We start from the raw sequence: 23,034 nt of genomic DNA, 5'->3' as shown, positions 1-23,034 counted from the left end.
ACTCAGAGCATGTTTGTCTGATGGATGTTGCACTGCTGATCCTCACTTGGTTGAGCACCTCACCATCAGCACAGGAACAGTCCTGTTCCTCACCAGCCAGCTGGATAGCTCTGTTTTCAAAGTCTGTGAGGACCTTGATTTCAGGCATTCCTCTACCGATCTTGTAGTGTGCCAGCTTGTCCTGCATGGATAGAGATGGAGAAAGTGTAAGCAGGACGCCTGCTGGGCCAGATGGAATTTGTGGGTGGTGAGTGGTCCCATGGATGGGATGAGGACAATGAGCATGTGTGTGAGAGAGTGAATGGTAATGTCTCTTGAACTGGCAGTGAGTGAGATCTCTGTGAATGTGTGATGGGTTTGTGAGTGTGTGAGCTGAGAGTGATGAGAATAGTGACTTACCCTGGCGGAACAGAGGAGGACATTCATCCTTTTGCGCCAGTGAGTGGCTGTCCTCTTTTGCAGGGCGTTGGTGCTGACCACAGCTGCCACTACCTCCCAAGCCTGGTTTGTCATGCCACTGCCCACCCTGCAGCTAGGGTGGGAAGCGAGTACATCCCGGCAGGCCTCCACAGCATCCAAAAGGAGTTCCAGTGATGCATCACTAAACCTGAGGGCTGCAGTCTTTTTGCCTGTCATGGACATCTTTCCTGCAGAAGTCGTGGACTGAAAACACTGAGATGTGTGTGCGTGGCTGGACTTTATATATAGTGCCCGGCGTGATGAAGTGGCGAGGGTAATGGGTGAATGAGAGCCCACCCACTATGGAAATGGCATGTTTCCCGGGAATGTTTTAGTAATGCAGCGGGTTCGGGACGATATGGCGTGAAAACCCACCATCGCAGCCAAAGGGTAAAACATCGTTTCACCTGTCCGCTACCACACTTAATTAGCAAATATGAGACATATCTGCCCATTGCCTTAAGTGGCCTCGTGTCAAATCTTGCTTTAGAACCCCCCTGTGAAACATCTTGGGTCATTTTATTATGTTAATGGCAGTATATAAATACAAGTTAATGTTTTTGTTGTTGCTTTTCCTTCAGTTAGTCAATGTTATACTGTACATTGTTGAAGAAAAAAATGTCCTTAAATGTCACATCATAGACAAAGCTTAAAAATGCAAAACAAAAACAGAATTACCTGGAAAAACTCAGCAGGTCTGGCAGCATCGGCGGAGAAGAAAAGAGTTGACGTTTCGAGTCCTCATGACCCTTCGACAGAACTTGAGTGAGTCCAAGAAAGAGGTGAAATATAAGCTGGTTTAAGGTGTTGGCGGCGCGGGGGGTTGGAGAGAGAGAGAGAGAGAAGTGGAGGGGGTTGATGTGGTTGTAGGGACAAACAAGCAGTGATAGAAGCAGATCATCAAAAGATGTCACAAACAACAGAACAAAAGAACACATAGGTGTTAAAGTTGGTGATATTATCTAAACGAATGTGCTAATTAAGAATGGATGGTAGGGCACTCAAGGTATAGCTCTAGTGGGGGTGGGGAGAGCATAAAGGATTTAAAAATATTTAAAAATAATGGAAATAGGTGGGAAAAGAAAAATCTATATAATTTATAGGAAAAAAAACAAAAGGAAGGGGGAGACAGAAAGGGGGTGGGGATGGAGGAGGGAGCTCAAGACCTAAAGTTGTTGAATTCAATATTCAGTCCGGAAGGCTGTAAAGTGCCTAGTCGGAAGATGAGGTGTTGTTCCTCCAGTTTGCATTGGTCTTCACTGGAACAATGCAGCAAGCCAAGGACAGACATGTGGGCAAGAGAGCAGGGTGGAGTGTTAAAATGGCAAGCGACAGGGAGGTTTGGGTCATTCTTGCGGACAGACCGCAGGTGTTCTGCAAAGTGGTCGCCCAGTTTACGTTTGGTCTCTCCAATGTAGAGGAGACCACATTGGGAGTAATGAATGCAGTAGACTAAGTTGGAGGAAATGCAAGTGAAATGCTGCTTCACTTGAAAGGAGTGTTTGGGCCCTTGGACGATGAGGAGAGAGGAAGTGAAGGGGCAGGTGTTGCATCTTTTGCGTGGGCATGGGGTGGTGCCATAGGAGGGGGTTGAGGAGTAAGGGGTGATGGAGGAGTGGACCAGGGTGTCCCGGAGGGAACGATCCCTACAGAATGCCGACAGCGGGGGTGAAGGGAAGATATGTTTGGTGGTGGCATCATGCTGGAGTTGGTGGAAATGGCAGAGGATGATCCTTTGAATGCGGAGGCTGGTGGGGTGATAAGTGAGGACAAGGGGGACCCTATCATGTTTCTGGGAGGGAGGAGAAGGCGTGAGGGCAGATGCGCGGGAGATGGGCCGGACACAGTTGAGGGCACTGTCAACGACCGTGGGTGGAAAACCTCGGTTAAGGAAGAAGGAGGACATGTCAGAGGAACTGTTTTTGAAGGTAGCATCGTCGGAACAGATGCGACGGAGGCGAAGGAACTGAGAGAATGGGATGGAGTCCTTACAGGAAGCGGGGTGTGAGGAGCTGTAGTCGAGGTAGCTGTGGGAGTCGGTGGGTTTGTAATGGATATTGGTGGACAGTCTATCACCAGAGATTGAGACAGAGAGGTCAAGGAAGGGAAGTGTCAGAGATGGACCACGTGAAAATGATGGAGGGGCGGAGATTGGAAGCAAAATTAATACATTTTTCCAAGTCCCGATGAGAGCATGAAGCAGCACCGAAGTAATCATCGATGTACCGGAGAAAGAGTTGTGGAAGGGGGCCTGGACTGGAACAAGGAATGTTCCACATACCCCATAAAGAGACAGGCATAGCTGGGGCCCATGCGGGTACTCATAGCCACACCTTTTATTTGGAGGAAGTGAGAGGAGTTGAAGGAGAAATTGTTCAGTGTGAGAACAAGTTCAGCCAGACGGAGGAGAGTAGTGGTGGATGGGGATTGTTCGGGCCTCTGTTCGAGGAAGAAGCTAAGGGCCCTCAGACCATCCTGGTGGGGGATGGAGGTGTAGAGGGATTGGACGTCCATGGTGAAGAGGAAGAGGTTGGGGCCAGGGAACTGGAAATTGTTGATGTGACGTATGGTGTCAGAGGAATCATGGATGTAGGTGGGAAGGGACTGGACAAGGGGAGAGAGAAGGGAGTCAAGAAAATGAGAAATGAGTTCTGTGGGGCAGGAGCAAGCTGAGACGATCGGTCTACCGGGGCAGTTCTGTTTGTGGATTTTGGGTAGGAGATAGAAGCGGGCCGTCCGAGGTTGGGCGACTGTCAGGTTGGAAGCTGTGGGTGGAAGATCCCCAGAGGAGATGAGGTCAGTGACAGTCCTGGAAACAATGGCTTGATGTTCAGTGGTGGAGTCATGGTCCAGGGAGAGGTAGGAGGAAGTGTCTGTGAGTTGACGCTCAGCCTCCGCGAGGTAGAGGTCAGTGCGCCAGACAACAACAGCACCACCCTTGTCAGCGGGTTTGATGACAATGTCAGGGTTGGACCTGAGAGAATGGAGTGCAGTAAGTTCAGAGAGAGAGAGATTAGAATGGGTGAGAGGAGCAGAGAAATTGAGACGACTAATGTCGCGCCAACAGTTCTCAATGAAAAGATCAAGAGAAGGTAAGAATCCAGAGGGAGGGGTCCAGGTGGAGGGAGAATATTGGAGGTGGGTGAATTAAAAATGCAAACTGTCCATGGAGTTCTTAGTGGATGCATTCTGTTTGTCTAAGTTCTGCTTAGTATAGGATAGTATAGGAGCCTGACAGAGAGAGGGTGACATGACCATTCACCTCATCAGCAATAGGTCATGCTGGTGGGTGATGACAACACAGGCAGCAATGGACAAACAAACAATTGCACTGCCCCTGGCAGAATTATATTCTTTATTGCCTTGACCTACAGGTTTGAACATGGGAGGGTGGAAATGTCAACCATTTCATCATGAATCTAATTTGCTATATTTGAACTTGCAGCTATTTTAAATTCATTACAGATTAGTTGACTACTTCTAATTAGATGTTCAACATGTATTATGCAGTTTATTATTTTAACTCAGTAACTAGTTAATGAATAAGGTAATCAGCAAGGCTATTCACAGTCTGTAATTTATTATCAGATTACAAACTTATTTTTACAATAGTAGTCCAAATTAAATGTATCATTATTCTTATACAAATCATTATGCCACTCGTAATTGTTTTCACACGCATATTTCCTTTGATTTAGTATGTTACTTTTCTGTACTTTATCAGCTTTCACATATTAATTCCAAATGTCAACTTTCCCTACCTGATTACAGGAGTTGAACATTGTGATCATCTTTGACCTTTGGCATTTGCATTTTATCTCACTTAATTTAAGTTAGCAAATCACCAAATCATTCCTAAGCATTGGAAATACCAGAAAAACAAAGCACCAGTTGATTATAGTAACTATCTCACCATGCAATCCTGCATTTTTCAGCATTGCTAGTTCTCTCACCTCAGTTGTGCACCTCCCTCAAAGATCACGCTGAGTTTGGGAAACTACTGCGTAAGGAGTAAGGAATCTTTGCACAAATCGGCAACATATGTGCTCTATAGCTCCACATACTAATACAAACTATAGTGACGCTGTTCATTTTTAATAATGTATGTTAAGTTTCTGTTGCTGCTAGTGAATTTCTTGACATAACTGGAACGGGAATATCTCTGATGCAAACATGAAGCATTTTTAAGGTAGAGCAAACTAAATTTATAATTTCTTCCAATTCTCAGCCTATTCTATTTGTTCTTTCAAAAAAGTTACAAAATCTGAGTATGAAAGTAACTCATTGTCACATTTCATTATGTGACCAACTCATAACTCATTTGTAGCCATCCATTATGTATGTTTCAGTTTTCTATAATACCAGTCTTCCATTGCATTGGATACAGGGAATCAAGATCATTTTTCAGGTAAAGCATGTTTGGAGAGTGGGAAATAATTGAATCTAAGCAGGGGAGGGAAAAGGAGGCAGATGGAAGAGGGGAGAAGAGAATAGAGAACTGGAGGTCAAAGAGAGTGAAGAGGGAGAAAAGAAGGACTGTGCATGGAGTGCGAGGAGGAAAGAATGAGGGCAGGGAAAGAGGAAATGGTGACGAGGTGAGCTGAGAGGATGAGGAAAGTGCATAAAAGAGAAGAAAGAGTTAGGACAAAGGGAGGGACAGGGTGCAGAAGAAAAGAAGGGAAGTCAAAAAAGGATAGAGAGGGGGAGAATGGCGAATGGAGTGGATAGGGAGAGAGGTGGAAGAGGCAAAAAAGGAGCAGAGGAAGGAAGTGCTGTGGAGGCAGAGATTAATCAAGGACAGTCAGCATGGTTTTGTTAAGGGGAGGTCATGTCTGACCAATTTGATTGAATTTTCCCAAGAGGTTACCAGGTATGTAGATGAGGACAATGCATTTGATGTAGTCTACTTGGACCTCAGCAAGGCTTTTGATAAGGTCCTGCTTAGGAGACTGATAACAAAGGTAAGAGCCCCTGGGGTCCAAGGCAGTTTGGCAAATTGGATCCAGAATTGGCTGAGTGGCAGGAAGCAGAGGGTGGTGGTCGAGGGGTATTTTTCTGACTGGATGTCTGTGCCCAGTGGGGTTCCATAGGGATCGGTGTTGGGTCCCTTGCTGTTTGTGGTATATATAAATGATTTAGACTTGAATGCAGGAGGTTGATCAGTAAGTTCGTTGATGACACGAAAATTGGTGGGGCGGTAAGTAGTGACGCGGATAATCTTAGATTACAGGAGGATATAGACAAGCTGGTCAGATGGGCTGATCAGTGGCAAATGGAATTTAATCCGGATAAGTGTGAGGTGATGCACTTGGATAGGAAAACAAGGCACGGGAATACACGATGAATGGTAGGACCCTGGGAAGTACCGGGGATCAGAGGGACCTTGGTGTACATGTCCACTGGTCCCTTAAGATATTGGGACAGGTAGATAAGGAGAGTGCAGAGGAGATTTACCAGGACAAACATAGTTTGTCATATAACATAGTTAGGAGGAGAGATTGGATAGACTGGGGTTATTTTCCTTGGAGCAGAGGAGATTGAGGAGGGACATGATTGAGGTGTATAAAATTATGAGGGGCATAGATAGGGTAGACAGGAAGGAACTTTTCCCCTTGGAGGAGGGATCAATAACCAGGAGGCACAGATTTAAGGTAAGGGGCAGGAGGTTTAGAGGGGATGTGAGGAAGAATTATTTCATCCAGAGGGTGGTGGGAATCTGGAACTCACTGCCTGAAAGGGTGGTAGAGGCAGAAACCCTCATAGCATTTAAGAAGTATTTGGATGGGCACTTGCAATGCCATGGCATGCAAGGCTTTGGGCCTAGTGCTGGAAAATGGGATTAGAATAGTTAGGTACTGTTGACTGGCGCAGACTCGATGAGCCAAAGGGCCTTTTTCTTTGCTGTAGACCTCTATGACTGAGTGTTTTGCTTCGTTTAGGAGTTTGCTTGATGGATACCTGTTCACTGGAGATGAAGAGAGATTAGGTCACAATGCTGCTCCGCGAGGAGTTGGTAAAATCCTGCTCAGTGGAGTAGCTTTTGCCTGTCAGTGGAAAGTCAGGTTGGGTATCAGACTTGTTTGGTTTTAGTTTTCCCTTTTCTTTGGTGTTCCACTTGCATTAATACCATGTTCATCTGCTGCTGGTGTTTACCAACACAACATATTTTCTAGATGTTTTTGGTACTAATGAATCTGCCTGATCATGAGAGGCTGTCATATAACTATAGGTAATAATGTTGTTATTGCTGACAGTGTCATCTACAGGCGCAGTTAGCTTGGCCTAAATAGCCAAGTGGTTAAGGTACTGGGCTTATAACCCCAAGATCAAGAGTTCAAATCTCACAATGGCAAACTATGAAACAATGTAACTTCATCTGAATAGGAACAGATGGAAATGTGCTTGTACTTGAAAGAGTTACAGGCGCAGTTACATGAAGTATAGCAACCACACACTTCTCAACTTTGGGTGATAGTGTTTAAACAGGGGATATCGATTCAGCAGATTGTTAGCCAGCTTTCAGTTTTTATTTCATTTATAGCATTACACAAAAATTCACTTCACTCTTCACTTTTACATAAGGTGATGTTACAAAATAGGTACTGTTAAAAAGATATATTTTGGATTACAGTCTGAAAAATAGTGCCTGAGATCAGTTTAGCAAGTTGTACATCTTTGTTTTATTTGGAAAATGCCTTTGACAGATTTTAAAAAAAATATATCTATGTGTAATTAGAATAATAGTTTAAGATGAGCACCATGCCAATCTACATATTTGGGCAATTTTCCCAACAGATAACTTACTGAGGATGTTCAAATTAACTTCCTTTGAGCTGGAATGAAAGGCTTTATTTGTTGCTGCATGCCAGATTTCATTGTACATAAGGCAAGAAGCAATTTTTCTACTCACTGTGTAAGATTTTCATGTGTATGTATATGTAGTTACAGTGCTAGGATTCCAGGAGGTGATGGCTATCCAGTTGGCGAACAATTCTGGCCACAGGTTCTATTAATCGTTCACTCCTTTCCTCCAACCAAGTAGTGTCACCCCAGATGATGTATGTGAATCTGCCATTTGCAACTATGAAAATCTGTTAAATTGGTATTAATCAGCCATCAGTTTAAAAGGAAATCTCCAATATATGTTACCATTGACAGACCTTTTTTCAGATCTGATGTGTAACAAATCTCATTAAAGTTGTATAATCAAAGCTTTAAAATCCCAAAAGTATACCTTTCTAAAACTTTTGGGGTTTCCCCTGTTCTGAATAGACTATTCCTGTAATGTCACCTTTAACAGGCAAGCCATATGTCTTAAAAGTATTCAACTCAGAACATCCTTCTGTGGAGCAGCTCATACAAAAAACGACAATGTCTTTTGGCCAAGTTTAAGTTGCACAAACAGGACTAGGAAGCTTTTGAAGATTCAGCAAGTGATCCATTAGACATCAGAATTTAAAAAATTAATAAAAGTGCCATCATAACATTTGGTCTGATCTCCTCAATTACATATTCCTGTTAGATTTCAATGTGTTTTTAATCATTTGTTTTATAAGCTTTTCATGAAAATATGTTACACAAATGTAAAATTGTTGATGATTGCATTATGGTATCAGATATCAGTTGGAAACAGAATTATAAGTTTCTTCCACTGATGTATAATAGGTACAGTGTACTCTACTGAAGTGGTCAATTGTGATGGATATATGGAAATACTAAGTCGACCCTTCTGGATTACGTTGCAAACTTCACAAATGGTATATGACTCACAGCAAATGCTGGCATCCAACTGTAGTGTTTACTTAGCATTGTATATGGTACATTTTAATTTGTGCAGAGGAGGTGCATATTTTAGGTCATGATTTGCCTTGTATCTGAGATTTTGTGAATTGCTAGAAATAAAAAAATAAGCACGTGTAACAGAACTGAAATTACATGGTACACTTTCTTTAGTTACACCTTACATGTTTTATTGGTATTGCATGTAATTAGAGGTTGCATTCCCTTATAAATCAAATTTAAACTCTCTATTGAGCTATTGGTGTAAAAACCTGGTACTTGTTTTATGGTGTTTATGACTTGCAGAACAATAAATTAATAAATCTAAATCTTTCCTGAAATCTACAGTATGAGAAAAGTAGCAATTTCTTGCTCATGTTCCTAAGAGATTAGAAAGTATTCACAACCTCTATAAAGCTAATGTAACTATATTGAATACAGGCTTTTTTTTCTCTCCTTAATAGAGTGCTTACCGCAGAACTGGAATGACGTTTCTAGCCTGCTGAGGGCGGAAGGAACAAGAAGGCTGTTGTTACTGAAAGGTGAAGTTGCTCCAAGAAAACAAGACTGTGTCAGTACACTGTGTACGTGTGTTTGTGTGTGTTGGGTGAACATTTGTGACAAGTCACTGACCTGCACCCTGCCATCAATCCTGTTTACTTGGTGGAATATTTTAGTTAATTAAAGGCAGGATGTTTGGCCTGCATGTAGGTGGATAGGAACGCAGATCACCAGCTGCCAGCTTACATGCGTGATTATTTGTGTCATAGAGCTTAAACAGAATGAAATCTTTTTCTAACCAAGTACATGTAAGGGGTAATTTTCTGAGTTTGTGCTTGTGGTGTGAAGCCTCACCCACCAGGAGGGAATTTGAATGTGGGCTGCATGTGATTTTTCAAGTCATTTAAACTAATTTGAGCTCCTGAATTACCGATGTATGCTACCAAAAGGTGAAAACCCCAGCAGAGGTGTGAAGTCAGAAAATTACAATGAGAATCACTTAACGTATAATTTAAATGAACTGGAAAGTATATGAAAAGCTTTAAAACTGCATGTTTCATCATTCTTCTTTTGTACGAAATTTTTAAGGGGGCAAGTACTTTTCTATTCTAACTGAAATAGTCAAAACTTGAGTTATGTACAAGGTAGTTAGAATACTGAATAGTTACAGGCAAAATTATGCTCTTTCATAAATCTGTGACAATGTACTAACTTATTTAATTTCCAGTAAGCAAGGGGAAATATCAAAAACCTCTATAAATGGCATGACCAACATTGAAGCAATTACATTTATAAGGGTAATGAAACAACATTTCCACAATGATGATTTCAGTGTTAAATTCACTAGCATAACTAACAAAATGTAAATGCTGTGATTTATTGATTTCATGGAGCTTAAAATATAGCATTATATTCACTTTCTTGAACAGCATTAGCAATAAATGCAGAAAGCAGAATATAAATATCTGAACATTATACAGTATTTAAAGGTAGTGTTAAGAAAATTTGCATTTATCTTTACTTTTAGTCTGAACATCTCTATTTTTTCATACTTTACATCAGAATGTTTACTATAAATATCAACTCGGTAGATATTGACATTATTGTACAACTCCCAAGGTCAAGAGTGCTAACTTAAGATTGATGCACAAAACAGTGTTGAAGAGAACAGAAATTAAATTTCTCATTGTCACCTGATTTTTTAAAAATTTTGATACTACATGGTTTTTCTAAGATCCACTATTAAAAGCTGGTGTGCAAAAGTAGTAAATAAAAACATGCCTTAAAAAAACTGATTTGTTTACTTTATTTCAGGCTAGCATATTAGGTTTACTGAAAAGAAATACAAAATTATGTAGTAAAATATAATGATTTATGGAAATTACTACATTTCTGTTAAGTGTCCTGAGGAGTATATTTGGATTGTCTTAAAGAGTTTTTAGAAAAACAGCTGAGGGTTGGTCTTGCTAAATATGCCAAACTGACAGAGTTTCTTTTCTCTCCTTTGAGAAATAAAAGACATTTACTCCAGGTGCTTATTTCCATATCTTTGTCAGAAGTAAACACGGGCCTATTCATTTTTTATTTCGTATTTCTCAGTCCAGCCTTGCTCAAATTGAATGTTCCATGCAAATCCATCAACAAGAGATAGAGATTGTGGGCAATCACCAACATGCTATAACAAAGCTAAATGCGGGGTTTCCTGTTCAAATTTATTTATGTTGCAGTGTAGCGTCGACAACTGTTTATAATCTCTCTTATTTCTGAGTAGCAATAGTTACTGTATTAAAACTAGCTAGGCAATCATCTGTAAGTGCAGCTTTTAATTCCATATGCACTATAACGCAAAGAACAAAGCATTAACAAATAGATTCCAAATCGGCACTTGTAAGAAGTCAAGGATAGGAAAATGTCATTCAGTCCAGGCCATTGAAGCTCATCCCTCTAAAGCCCAAACTCTCCCATTTCAGCATTCACTTAACCAGCACAAAGCTAAATATCCTCCTTTTGAGTAAAGTGACAAAGATTGATGCTTTCTATTAAAATGGGAGACCTCCACAGTGATACATAGTAAACAAAGGAAGCACAAAGTTCCAGATTTGAACACATCGTCACAAATGCAGGAGAAACAAAAGGGTACATAATCATTTGCGTCTAATAGGCAAGAATAATTAACCAGCAATTTAAGAGCACAGTGCATTTACAGGTTCGTATTTTTCACTAGCCATATTCATGATCTTCTGCTAGGTTTACAGAGGCTGCATGATATTCAAACTGAATTAATTTTTGAAGATAATATCGCAAATTCTGCCAATGTACTTTTTCAATGGATGTCATTTTTTTTGTGTTTGCTTGTGGGAAAAGGTGAAGTTCTACTGATCATATAAAAAAAAAATGTTGAAGACGAAAATAAAATAAATTCTTCAGAGGTGGTTTAGATACTTTATGGGCAGAATCTTCGGCTTGGCGAGCAGGGGCGCTCACCGAGGTATAAAACAAAGTGCGGTGACATCGGGCGTGCGTCCCGACATCACCACGCACCATTCAGATTTTCAGTTTGGCGGGCGCGCACCCAAGTCGGCTGCGCGCCTGCCGAACTGTCAAAGGCCAGTTAGCTATCAATTAAATCAATAAACTGAGCTGCCCGACCAACCTTAAGGTTGGTGGGCAGGCGAAGAGCCCAAGCGGCCTTCGCGTTTTTCATGGAACCTCATCCACGGGTGGGATGAGATTTCATCAAGGTTTTTAAAGTCTTGTAAAAAATTTTAATAAAATTAATAGATGTTTCCCAGCTCACATGACAGTTTCACATGAGGGGACATGTCTTAAAAAATTTTTTTTCCCCTTTTTTAAATTTTTTTGCACTTAAACTAATCTCCATGAGGCAGCTCTGTGCCTCAGGGAGATTTCTGTGCTCTTTCGCGCGCATGCGGAGGCCCCGACTCAGGCAACCGCTCCCCTCGCACCACCCACACAGGAAGCACTCAGCGCGTCCGGGTGTGAGACACGCTGGGCAGGCCTTAACTGGCCCGCCCACGTAAAATGGCGGCGTGCTGCTGATCACAGGCAGCACGCACACCTCTGCCCATTCCCACCCAACCCCCCCAATGGGGAGAAAATTCTCCCCTATGTTTATGCTATGGTTTTTGCTAAAACAGTACAACCAGCAAATGGAGACTTCATAAAAGTTTTATGGTTTCCTGTTAGATTACCAAGAGGCTTATATATAAACATTCCTGAGAAAATCGTTCCAGATAAAGCTATTTCAAACATGACTATAGAAGAATGTTTTTGTAAAAATAGTGCTAGGAAAATAATATTTAGCCTGAATGACCTTTCTTTTTCTGGCTGATGACATGAAAGAAGATTTGACACCATATACCTCAATACTTACTCTCTCCAGAAAACTATTTAGCTGTGTTCTTAATCCATTTATGTTATTTACTTCAATAAGCTCCGCTGGTAGGTTATGTATTGGCCTATTTTGTAAAACGTTGTGCTAGATTTACTCATTACTAACTTTTAACTTCCAGCATTTTAACATTTACCAATAGCCACCTGAAGCAACTTCTCCTCATAATCTTCAAATTGTCACCTTTAACTTTAGAATTTTCTATTTTCCAAAGGCAAGAACTCAAATTATTTATTATTCTTTCATTACTAAAGTCTCAACAAACGGAATATTTACTCATGACTGCACCTTTGTTGGGTCAGGGTGGTGAAAGCCACACTTTTCCATCAAACTAATATCATACCTAATGTGAGATTATACAATGCCAACAGTGGATCTTGAAGTGAGAAAAAGTTTTATTTTACAGCGTTACTGCCCACATATTGATGAACATAAAATTCAAAAACCATTTCCTAGAACTAAGATCCATCACCTTGGTAACAAAATCAACATTTTTCTTTCTTGCTACCATCCATTCTGCTATTCATTGAGAATGGAGTTTCAACTTTATTGGGTATTATATTAAAGATTATCAGATCAGATCATCCACGATTTCATTGAATGGAGGAGCGGATCAATGGGCTGAATGGCCTACTTCCGCTCCTATGTCTTATGGTCTTATGGGTGTATATATGATGTGCCAGAAATGGCCTGGCAGGAACAAATGATCTCAGACGACAATAGGAAAATGCAGTATTTAATAGCCTTACTACTGCAAATATATCAAAAATTAAGTAATTTCTAGATATCTACTGATTTTAATTTTTTGTGGGAGCAAAAGTAGTTTACTGGGGCTATATTCAGTCTGAATTAAAACACCAGCATTGCCGCAACCTTAGATGCGGTGACAAGCCAAACTCTCACATGTAATGAGCCCCTGCTCTCGCTAATGAGTTTCTAAAAGTGTTCAGTGCCTTAAATGCACTGACTCCCCTTGTGTCACTTGGTTGGCCTTTGTAACATGCGCTAAGGGATGCACATGTCTCTAACAGAAACTCAAAATTTAGCTTAGTCTTTCCGATTGGTCTGCATATTCTGGAAACACCCAACAATTTTTTCTCATTGGAAATTAAATAAAACAAAACTGGCATTATATGATGTAGCACATTTTCAGTTATTTCTCTATCATTCCCTCTTCTCACCCATATAAAGTGGTTGTCGAGGTTTGCTAGTCAAGAGGGGAACAACAGTAGTGAAAAATTGTGTCTGGATTTGCCCAGATTTCATACTGTTGAGATTTTACCCAGATTATTTAGTAGATGTACACAGAGTTTTAGTGTTCCACATTAAGGGGAACAAAAATTTCCAAAAATAAGTTATTTTTTGGAACAAAATCATAGGTAACACTATAATCCCTTGTGTTATGGAGATACGTTATACACTAAGTTGATCAAGCATCCATCTGATTGTTAGTGTCCTGGGACTGGAGTGTGGATAGCCAAAGTTTAGTAGAGGGGATAGATATGTGCTTTGCTTCATTGTTGGGAATAAGCAGCTATTTATGTAAATTCTGGAGGAAGATACCAGGACCATGAAATTGGACATGGCCCAAAAACATGCTCCCTGCTGATTTGCATGATAGCTATGTAAGTTCCAGTGCTAAACGCACTGCTGAATGACTGCATGTTTCAGCTGGAAGTCCAACTTCATTTGACAATGGCACCATTTAAAGCTGTCCTGCAGCACTGCAAGCCAGCCTGTACCTCTTAAAGGAGAGGTGTATTCTGGCTCAGGAGGTGCTGGAACTGGTTACTGAAGAGATTGTGAGCAAGAAGAACAATGCCAAAAGTTTAGCCCCAAGGGCCTGATAGAGTGCCGCAAGAAGTTCAGTCACCTCAGCCCCATCACTAGCTTACAAACAATCTCTCTCAATCATGACTCACATCTCGCATTCATAACTTCACCCCATCCTCACATGCTTAGCATTGCTTCAAGTCTCACATGCATATCTTGCACACACTGCCAGCTTTTCAACTATAACAGCACCCAAACACATTGCACCACACTCACTAAACCACTTTCTTCTCTCTTGAAGAACAAAGTGATGCATAGTAATAACAGCACCAATTTGACAGGGGGCAGGTACGGCTACATACTCATCTGATTTACAAACTGCAGATAGCATAAGCATTCACTTCTCACGTTTCACCGCTCTCCTCACTACAGGCCTAACAATGTGTCATTCTCCTTTCAGATATCCAAAAACTGAAACCTGGCCAGGTTACAGTGGAAAAGAAAGAGGTGGAAAAGCAAAAAGATGATGAAGAAACGCCATCACACGATCTCATATACTCAGGCAGCAGCTCAGTTATTGACACATTCATACCTTAGAAGTAGGATCTGCATGTGTTGAGATACCAATCACGAGACATGAGATGGCTGCAGCCAGAGCAGGGGAAAGGGTAGTGCACAGGTGCTGGCCTGCTGAAGAGCAAGGTCACACATAAGTTTTGCTGCAGAGGACTTTACTGCAGCAGCATACAGAAGGCGGCTTATGGATAGGCACAATGACATGCTCGGTGCATTGGAAAGCCTGCCAGAAAGTCTGCAGCCAAAAGCAAGGAACATAGAGAAGTTCAGCACCAACTTGAAACAGGGCTTTGAACAGAGCTTGCAGCCAATCTTCCAGCATGGTGGCCAACTCCATGAGAACAGTCCCACCCAACTGGAAGACAGTGCAGAGGCATTGGAGGAGGATAGTGTGGTCAACCTTGTTTAAGGCGGCACATAGATTGAGAAGGATGAGGAGGAATAGTTTACCTTTGTCACAGTCAAACAGGATATCATTTGTGACTTTGGTAAGAGTTGTTTTGATGCTGTAATGGGGTGGAAACCCGATTGGAGATTCAAACAAGGAGTTCCAGGAATGGATTTGGGAGGTGACAACACGTTCTAGAAACTTGGAGAGGAAAGGGATGTTGGAAATGGGGCAGTAGTTTACCACGACAGTGGAATCAAGTGTTTGTTTTCTGAGGAAAGGGGTGATGATGGCAGATTTAAATGAGAGGAGCAACACCTAAAGAGTGAACCATTTAAATATCAGCTAACATGAGGACTAGAGGGGAAGTTGGCTGATTAGCAGTTTAGTGGGAATAGGGCTGAGGGCGCAGGAGTTGGGCCTCACGGACAAGGTGAGCTGAGAGAGAGCATGGGGGGGGAGAGAAAGGCGTGAGTTACAACTGTTCAGGTTTTGTACTTTCTCTTAGGATCAACATGAATATTCACACCTGTAAGGAAACCTCATGCCCCATGCAATTGAAAACACTGCACAATATTTAGTTAACTGATAGCTTTGCTTTGGGATTCTAATAAGTATGTCTGGTTGCATGAATTGGTCCCAGTTATCTCTCGATTGTAACCATGTGCGTTCTTGTATTAGACCATAAGACATAGGAGCAGAAATTAGGCCATTCGGCCCATTGAGTCTGCTTTGCCATTCAATCATGGCTGATAAGTTTCTCAACCCCATTCTCCTGCCTTCTCCCCGTAAACTTTGATCCCCTTACCAATCAAGAACCTATCTCAGTCTTAAATACACTAAATGACCTGGCCTCCACAGCCTTCTGTGGCAATGAATTCCATAGATTCACCACTCTCTGGCTAAAGAAGTTTCTCCTCATCTCTGTTCTAAAAGGCCTTCCCTTTACTCTGAGGCTGTGCCCTCAGGTCCAAGTCTCTCCTACTAATGGAAACATCTTCCCCACATCCACTCTATCCAGGCCTTTCAGTATTCTGTGAGTTTCAATCAGATCCCCCCTCATCCTTCTAAACTCCATCGAGTATAGACCCAGAGTCCTCAAACGTTCTTAATATATTAAGCCTTTCGTTCCTGGGATCATTCTCGTGAACCTCCTCTGGACCCTGTCCAGGGCCAGCACATCCTTCCTGAGATACGGGGCCCAAAATTGCTCACAATATTCTAAGTGTGATCTGACCAGAGCCTTATAAAGCCTCAGCAGCACATCCCTCCTTTTATATTCTAGTCCTCTCGAAATAAATGCCAACGTTGCATTTGCCTTTCTAACTACCGACTCAACCTGCAAGTTAACCTTAAGAGAATCCTGGACTAGGACTCCCAAGTCCCTTTGCACTCCAGATTTCTGAATTCTCTCCCCATTTAGAAAATAGTCTATGCCTCTATTCTTCTTACCAAATGCATGACCTCACACTTCCCCACGTTGTATTCCATCTGCCACTTCTTTGCCCATTCTCCTAACCTGTCCAAATCCTTCTGCAGCCTCCCTGCCTCCTCAATACTACCGGTCCCTCCACCTATCTTTGTGTCATCTGCTAACTTAGCCAGGATGCCCTCAGTTTCTTCATCTAGATCATTAATGTATAAAGTGAAAAGTTGTGTTCCCAACACTGAATCCCTGCGGAACTCCACTAGTCACCGGCCCCCATCCTGAGAAGGACCTCCTTATCCCCACTCTCTGCCTTCTGCCAGACAGCCAATCTTCTATCCATGCTAGTACCTTGCCTCTAACACCATGGGCACTTATCTCACTGAGCAGCCTCCTGTCAAAGGCCTTCTGGAAGTCCAAGTAGATAACATCCATTGGCTCTCCTTTGTCTAACCTACTCGTTACCTCCTCAAAGAATTCTAACAGATTTGTCAGGCATGACCTCCCCTTGATGAAACTATGCTGACTTTGCCCAATTTTACCATGCACTTCCAAGTATTCTGAAATCTCATCCTTAATAATGGACTCTAAAATCTTACGAACGACCGAGGTCAGGCTAATCGACCTGTAATTTCCCGTCTTTTGCCTCACTTCCTTCTTAAACAGGGGGGTTACATTAGCAATTTTTGAGTCCTCTGGGACCCTCCCTGACTCCAGTGATTCCTGAAAGATCGCCACTAACGCCTCCAATATCTCTTCAGCTATCTCCTTCAGAAATCTGGGGTGTAATCCATCTGGTCCAGGTAATTTATCCACCTTCAGACCTTTTAGTTTTCCTAGCACCTTCTCCTTGATAATGGCCACCATACTCACCTCTGCCCCCCGACTCTTTTGAACTTTGGGGATGTCACTCATGTCTTCCACTGTGAAGACTGACGCAAAGTACCTATTCAGTTCCTCTACCATTTCTTTGTTCCCCATTACTACTTCTCCAGCGTCATTTTCCAGTGGCCCAATGTCCACTTTTGCCTCTCTCTTACCCTTTATATATCTAAAAAAAACTCTTGCAATCTTCTTTTATATTACTGGCTAGTTTACCCTCATATTTAATCTTCTTCCTCCTTATTTCTTTTTTAGTTGTCCTTTGTTGGTCTTTGTAGGCTTCCCAATCCCCTGGTTTCCCACTGCTCTTCGCCGCATTGTATGCTTTCTCTTTAGTTTTTATGCTGTCCCTGACTTCCCTTGTCAGCCATGGTTGCCTCGTCCTCCCTCTAGTATGCTTCTTCTTCCTAGGGATGAATTTTTGCTGTGTCTCCCAAATTACTCCCAGAAACTCCTGCTATTCCACTGTCTTTCCTGCTAGGCTCATCTCCCAGTCAATTCTGGCCAGCTCTTCCCTCATGCCTCTGTGGTTGCCTTTATTCAACTGTAATACTGTTACATCTGATTCCAGCTTTTTCCTCTCAAATTGCAGGGTAAATATCATATTATGGTCACTTCCTCCTAAGGGTTCCTTCACCTTAAGCTCCCTTATCAAATCTGCCTCATTACACGTCACTAAATCTAGAATTACCTGTTCCCTAGTGGGCTCCACCACAAGCTGCTCCAAAAAGCCATCTCGTAGACATTCCACAAATTCCTTTTCTTGGGATCCACTACCAACCTGATTTTCCCAGTCTACCTACATATTGAAATCCCCCATGATCACTGTAACCTTGCCTTTCTTACACACTTTTTCTATCTCCTGGTGTATCTTGTGCCCCACATCCTGACTACTGTTCGGAGGCCTGTACATAACTCCCATTATGGTTTATTTACCTTTGCGGTTCCTCAACTCTACCCACACAGATTCTACATCATCTGACCTTACATCATTTTTTGCTATCGGTTTAATTTCATTTCTTACTAACAAAGCAACCCCACCCCCTCTGCCAACCTGCCTATCTTTTTGATAGGATGTATATCCTTGGATATTTAGCTCCTAGTCCTGATCCCCTTGCAGCCATTTCTCCATAATGCCCACCACATCATACCTGCCAATTTCAATCTGCGCCACAAGCTCATTTACCTTATTTCGTATACTGCGTGCATTCAGATACAACACCTTCAGTCCTGTATTTTCCGTCCCCTTTCTCATTGTCGTCACTTTATCTGATATGCTTGAAGTTAGATTCCTAGCCCTTTCCAAACACTCTGTCCTATTTTGTGTTCTGGAGACTTTAATAGCCTCTCCTGGGCTCTCCTTTCTTTTCAGTTTTCTCATAATTTTCCATGAAGTTGAATCCACCCCCCCCCCCCCCCCCAACACGCTAACCTGCTGCTTTGTTTCCCATTAGTTATATTTCTTTGAGTTTTACCCTTCCCTCTGCTCCTCCACACACCCCCGCCCCCACTTTCTAGTTTAAAGTCCTGTTGACCACTCTATTTACCTTTTTCGCTAGAACATTGGTCCCAGATCGGTTCAGGTGGAGACCGTCCCAACGGTACAGATCCCTCCTGTTCCAATACTGATGCCAGTGCCCCACGAAATGGAACCCCTCTTTCCTGCACCACTCCTTTAGCCACGTGTTTATTTCCCTTATTCTCACGTCCCTTTGCCAATTTGCATGTGGCTCGGTTAGTAATCTGGAGATTATAACCCTTGAGGACCTGTTCTTTAATTTAGTTCCTAGTTCCTGATAATCCCCAAACAGGTCCTCTTTCCTAGTCTTACCTATGTTATTTGTCCCGACATGGACCACAACAACTGGATACTCCCCCTCCCTCTCCAATATCCTTTCAAGCCAGTCAGAGATGTCCCGCACCCTGGCACCGGGCAGGCAACATACCATGCAGGACTCTTGATCCTGCTTACAAAGGATTCCCCTAATTATGTATCAATTCCCCTAATTATAGAATCCCCTATGACTACCACTTGTCATTTTGATCCCCCCTCTTGAATGGCCTCCTGTGCCACGGTGCCATGGTCAGCTGGCTCATCCTCCCTACAGCCCTCTTCCTCATCCACACAGGGAGCAAGTACCTCGTACCTGTTGGACAAGGTCAAGAGATGAGGCTCCTCTGTTCCTGAACACTGGATCCCTCTACCTGCCTCACTTGCAGTCACACCCTGCTGACCCTGACCACTGACTGGACTTGAGGTACTTAATCTACCAGGTGTGACCACCCCCTGATACAAAGCATCCAGGTACTCTCCCCCTCCCGGATGTGCCGCAGCGTCCAGAGCTCGGACTCCAGCTCATCAATTCTGAGCCGGAGTTCCTCCAGCAATCAACACTTGCTGCAGATGTGGTCACTGCGGCTCGCAATGGGATCTGCCAGCTCCCACATCATACAGCTACAACACATCACCTGCCCAGCCATCTCTACTTAAGTAATTAATTTATTAATTAGCTTTGCAGTGTTTTTTTTTCAAATTTGGTGCAGATTTCCTACCAACCAATCAGGTCACAGCTTTCCTGTGATGTCACTTTTTCAGTTTTGGCTTCAGTTCCTCTGTGCCCCGAGTTCACCGCTCCGGTGCTCCTCCCTCCTAGTCTGCTTCCTAGAGACAAGGCTGCAAATCCCCGAGATAAGCTAGGTTTATACTCACTGTTCCGGTGCTCCTCCCTCCGAGTCTGCTCCCAGAATTTAGGCACCAATCAGCTGCTTTTTCTTTAAAATCCACTTTCAGAAGAGTGTCCCTTGCAGGTCTGATGCACTCCTGAAGGCACTGCCTCTTCCTCTTTTTTTAGGTTTGAGGAGGAGGGAGGGATGGAAACACTACAGCAATGTAATGTTTGGGGCTATTCCGTTCTTTGACAGTGGGTCCTCCTCGATTCCGTCCTGAGTTGTGGTGACTGTGATGACTTCTCCCAGAATGCTTCAGTCACTTCTCACCAGCGCCCTCTGTTGGATGCCCTTCCTCCTGTTAAGTGCAAGAGTCCTTCTCCTCGATTGCCTCCTGAGTCATGGTGACTGCGATGAAGGAAGCTGAACTGAAAATCAGTCTCCAACAAGACATGACTGTAAACCAATAAATTTTTATATTATGTAAAATGATGAATGAACACAATGCAGCTTTCATGGTGAGATCAGTTTCCTACTGCTGTTTGTTTTATAAAAACAAAAAACTGACCTTTCCTAGAAAAGACCTATTTACCAGCTTGGTAATCCCAAGCTAACTGGCATTGCATTTAGTTGACAAGTAGCATAAATTCAAGCTACCATTCCTGTGCCTATGAATATGGAAAAGAGAAAAAAAGTGAAGCTCTCCATCTGCTCACCACCTGTCCCCCCCCCCACCCTCCCAACAAATCTCTAATGATGGGTCACATGATAGGTTTCAGCCAGTTCCATTCAGCTCATGCTTCCAGTTTTCTCACTGCAGCCACTTACTGAATGACTTTTTGTGGAGGACTTGCCCATTCTGTGGGCACTTCTGTTGTGAGAATAGCAAAGTAATAATCATGATATGCAGTTGGTGGGCAGGTGTTTGCCCGCTGAGTAAGTTTAAAGGGCAAGAAAATGATGGCTAAAACATTGATTGTGTTGTGTTTGGAGTTATCAATGGAAGTGGGAAAGAGATAGAAACTTAATTAACCAAATCTGAAATTGACCTGACAGTAGAAAGCAACAAATAACATTAAATGTGAAAAAATCTGGCTATGCAACTGCTTAATAAAGTAATTCAGGGACCTGCCTGAGCTTCATACAGGGTCAGTTTATAAACTGAAGTGCTTTGCAAATATTTGCAGTTATCAGCTATTTTCATCAGGCATACTTGGCTGTGCATAGCAGTTTGTCCATGAGAGACACATGGATAATACAATGCCAGTAAAACAATGCCATATCCTGTGCATTATGCTGTTAGAATGAAGTGTGCATGATTCAGGAGTAACACACCCTTTGGAAGGTCCTCTGTTTCCTGTGGTGCACTTTATCAGACAAAAATGTCAGAACCAGAGAAACACACTAAGATTCTTTTAAGTGTTGCACAAACAGCACTAGTGATCAACAGCTACTCTTTGAGCTGAATGATGTGATGAAAATGGAATTTTTGTTGGGCTGGATTTGATTCTGTCATCAGAATGATTAGGGAAGTGCAAAAAAGCACATGCAAAAGATGCAATATCTAGTTCAGATTATTAAAGGTCCCTACTTACACCCCTGCATTACATTGACATACAATTAGACATTGGGCACACTTGGATCGGTCATGGGGTGCCTGAGAGAATACAAGACAGAGCTAAAACTTTTTACAACAGCTATCCTTTGTCATCTTATCTGCCAAACGCTAACTTCTAAATTATTAGGGTAGGGACCAGAAAGGAATTAGTGCCTGACAAAGAGCTGGTGGTTTCATGGCAGCCCCAAAAGATCAATGTTTTTGTCATAATTTTCTTGCCCTTTAAACTTACTCAGTGGGCAAAATGTGGACACACCTGCCTATCAACTGCATATCACGATCTTCATTTTGCTATTCTCTGAACAGCCATCTGTGAAATGCCCTATGCTAACACATGTTCCCTTTCTCTATGTACGGGTGACATGGAAGAAGGTGGTTGATTCATGTACGCCAGTCAAGCATTCCTCAGCACAGACAGCACAAAAACTCCCACTTTGGTGCACTCGGATAGCAAAAGTCACAAGGGAGCACCTAAAGAGGCAGCCAGCATCCATCAAAGGAACAAGTGAAAGTAACAGCAGCAAAAGGAAGAAAGATCCAGGGTCATCTATCTAGTCTGCTTGTTCTAGAGGCAGATGGCATCATATTACTACCAGGAGATCATAACGTTTACCTGCCACCAGGTAAAAGTGCTGTGTCCCTTCCATGGGGAGAGTGACAATAGGGTTTCCTGAATTCGCAAATAAGGCTTCTATATGTTGCATTGGACAACCAACAGTCTTAACTAATCTGACAAATGTCATCTGAATGGAATCATTAATAAAATTTCAATGCTGTGACTTTAGCAGCAATGGACAGAGTTCTATCTGTGCAAGACTTTGTCTTGTAGTTCAAGTTCTAATAATGAGTAAGTGTACCACATGCTTTGTCAAAAAATAGCAATAGCGAAGACAGATCTCAGGTGCAGCCAAGTGGATATGCCAAGATCTGAAAATGTAGTTTATGGCCAAATCCAATTGGGGACCAAACACTTGTCTTTCTTCCTGAACTTCTCATCTGCCAAATTCACGACACTGTTGGATCCCAATGTAATTTTCATGCGGAGCAGTGTGGTTATAACTGAGTGACGATTGATGGGAACACAAATGTTGTGAATGGAACCCTGGGGAAAATAAATATTCTATTGTGTAAAAAAAAAATCATTAGAAAGGAAAGTTTGTAATTCAGGAACAGAATATAAAGTTGAAACAAAACAACAACAAATGAGTCAGTTCCAGCTTGAAGAATGGGCATTCTGCAGTGGACAGCATAAAAGCCCAGAAGTGTCTATCTTAAAGAGTAGATCTGCAAAGAAGTAAGGAATTGGAATGGGGTCATATTAAAAAAAAATGAATTTCAGGGCTGTAATGCTGCCTTTGTGTACTTGCAGCAAGGCTTAAAAAAACATTAAAATCTTTTTCTAGTGTCAGCGCTCAGTCTACCTGTCCAATTCCACACTCCTTGCACTCGGTATGAGAGATCAATCTTGGAATTTGTTCCTTACAAACAAAGCTGTATTCTTTGGCTTGATGCAGCTCTGGAAAGCTGACTGACTAATTTGGCATAAATCATTG

General features: G+C 42.3%; 1 protein-coding gene across 5 annotated transcripts in view; it reads left to right on the top strand.

Moving 5' to 3' along the window:
• The window catches only part of supt3h (SPT3 homolog, SAGA and STAGA complex component), a 526,661-nt gene extending 504,383 nt beyond the window's left edge, over positions 1-22,278 (top strand). For 3 of the 5 annotated variants that reach the window (XM_041188854.1, XM_041188852.1, XM_041188856.1), the window contains one exon: positions 8,703-10,030. In XM_041188854.1, coding sequence (XP_041044788.1) covers positions 8,703-8,744 — 42 coding nt within the window. In that variant the 3' untranslated portion in view covers positions 8,745-10,030. Of the gene's footprint in view, positions 1-8,702; positions 10,031-14,384; positions 14,989-21,853 lie in introns of those variants that run through there. The other 2 variants (XR_005943141.1, XM_041188853.1) reach the window with 2 other exon arrangements.
• The last annotated feature ends 756 nt before the right edge of the window (positions 22,279-23,034 follow it).

Source organism: Carcharodon carcharias, chromosome 5 (assembly GCF_017639515.1).
Source record: "Carcharodon carcharias isolate sCarCar2 chromosome 5, sCarCar2.pri, whole genome shotgun sequence".
NCBI classification, from domain to species: domain Eukaryota; kingdom Metazoa; phylum Chordata; class Chondrichthyes; order Lamniformes; family Lamnidae; genus Carcharodon; species Carcharodon carcharias.
The sequence above is the reverse complement of the archived record's forward strand: the minus strand, read 5'-3'. Positions and strand labels throughout refer to the sequence as shown.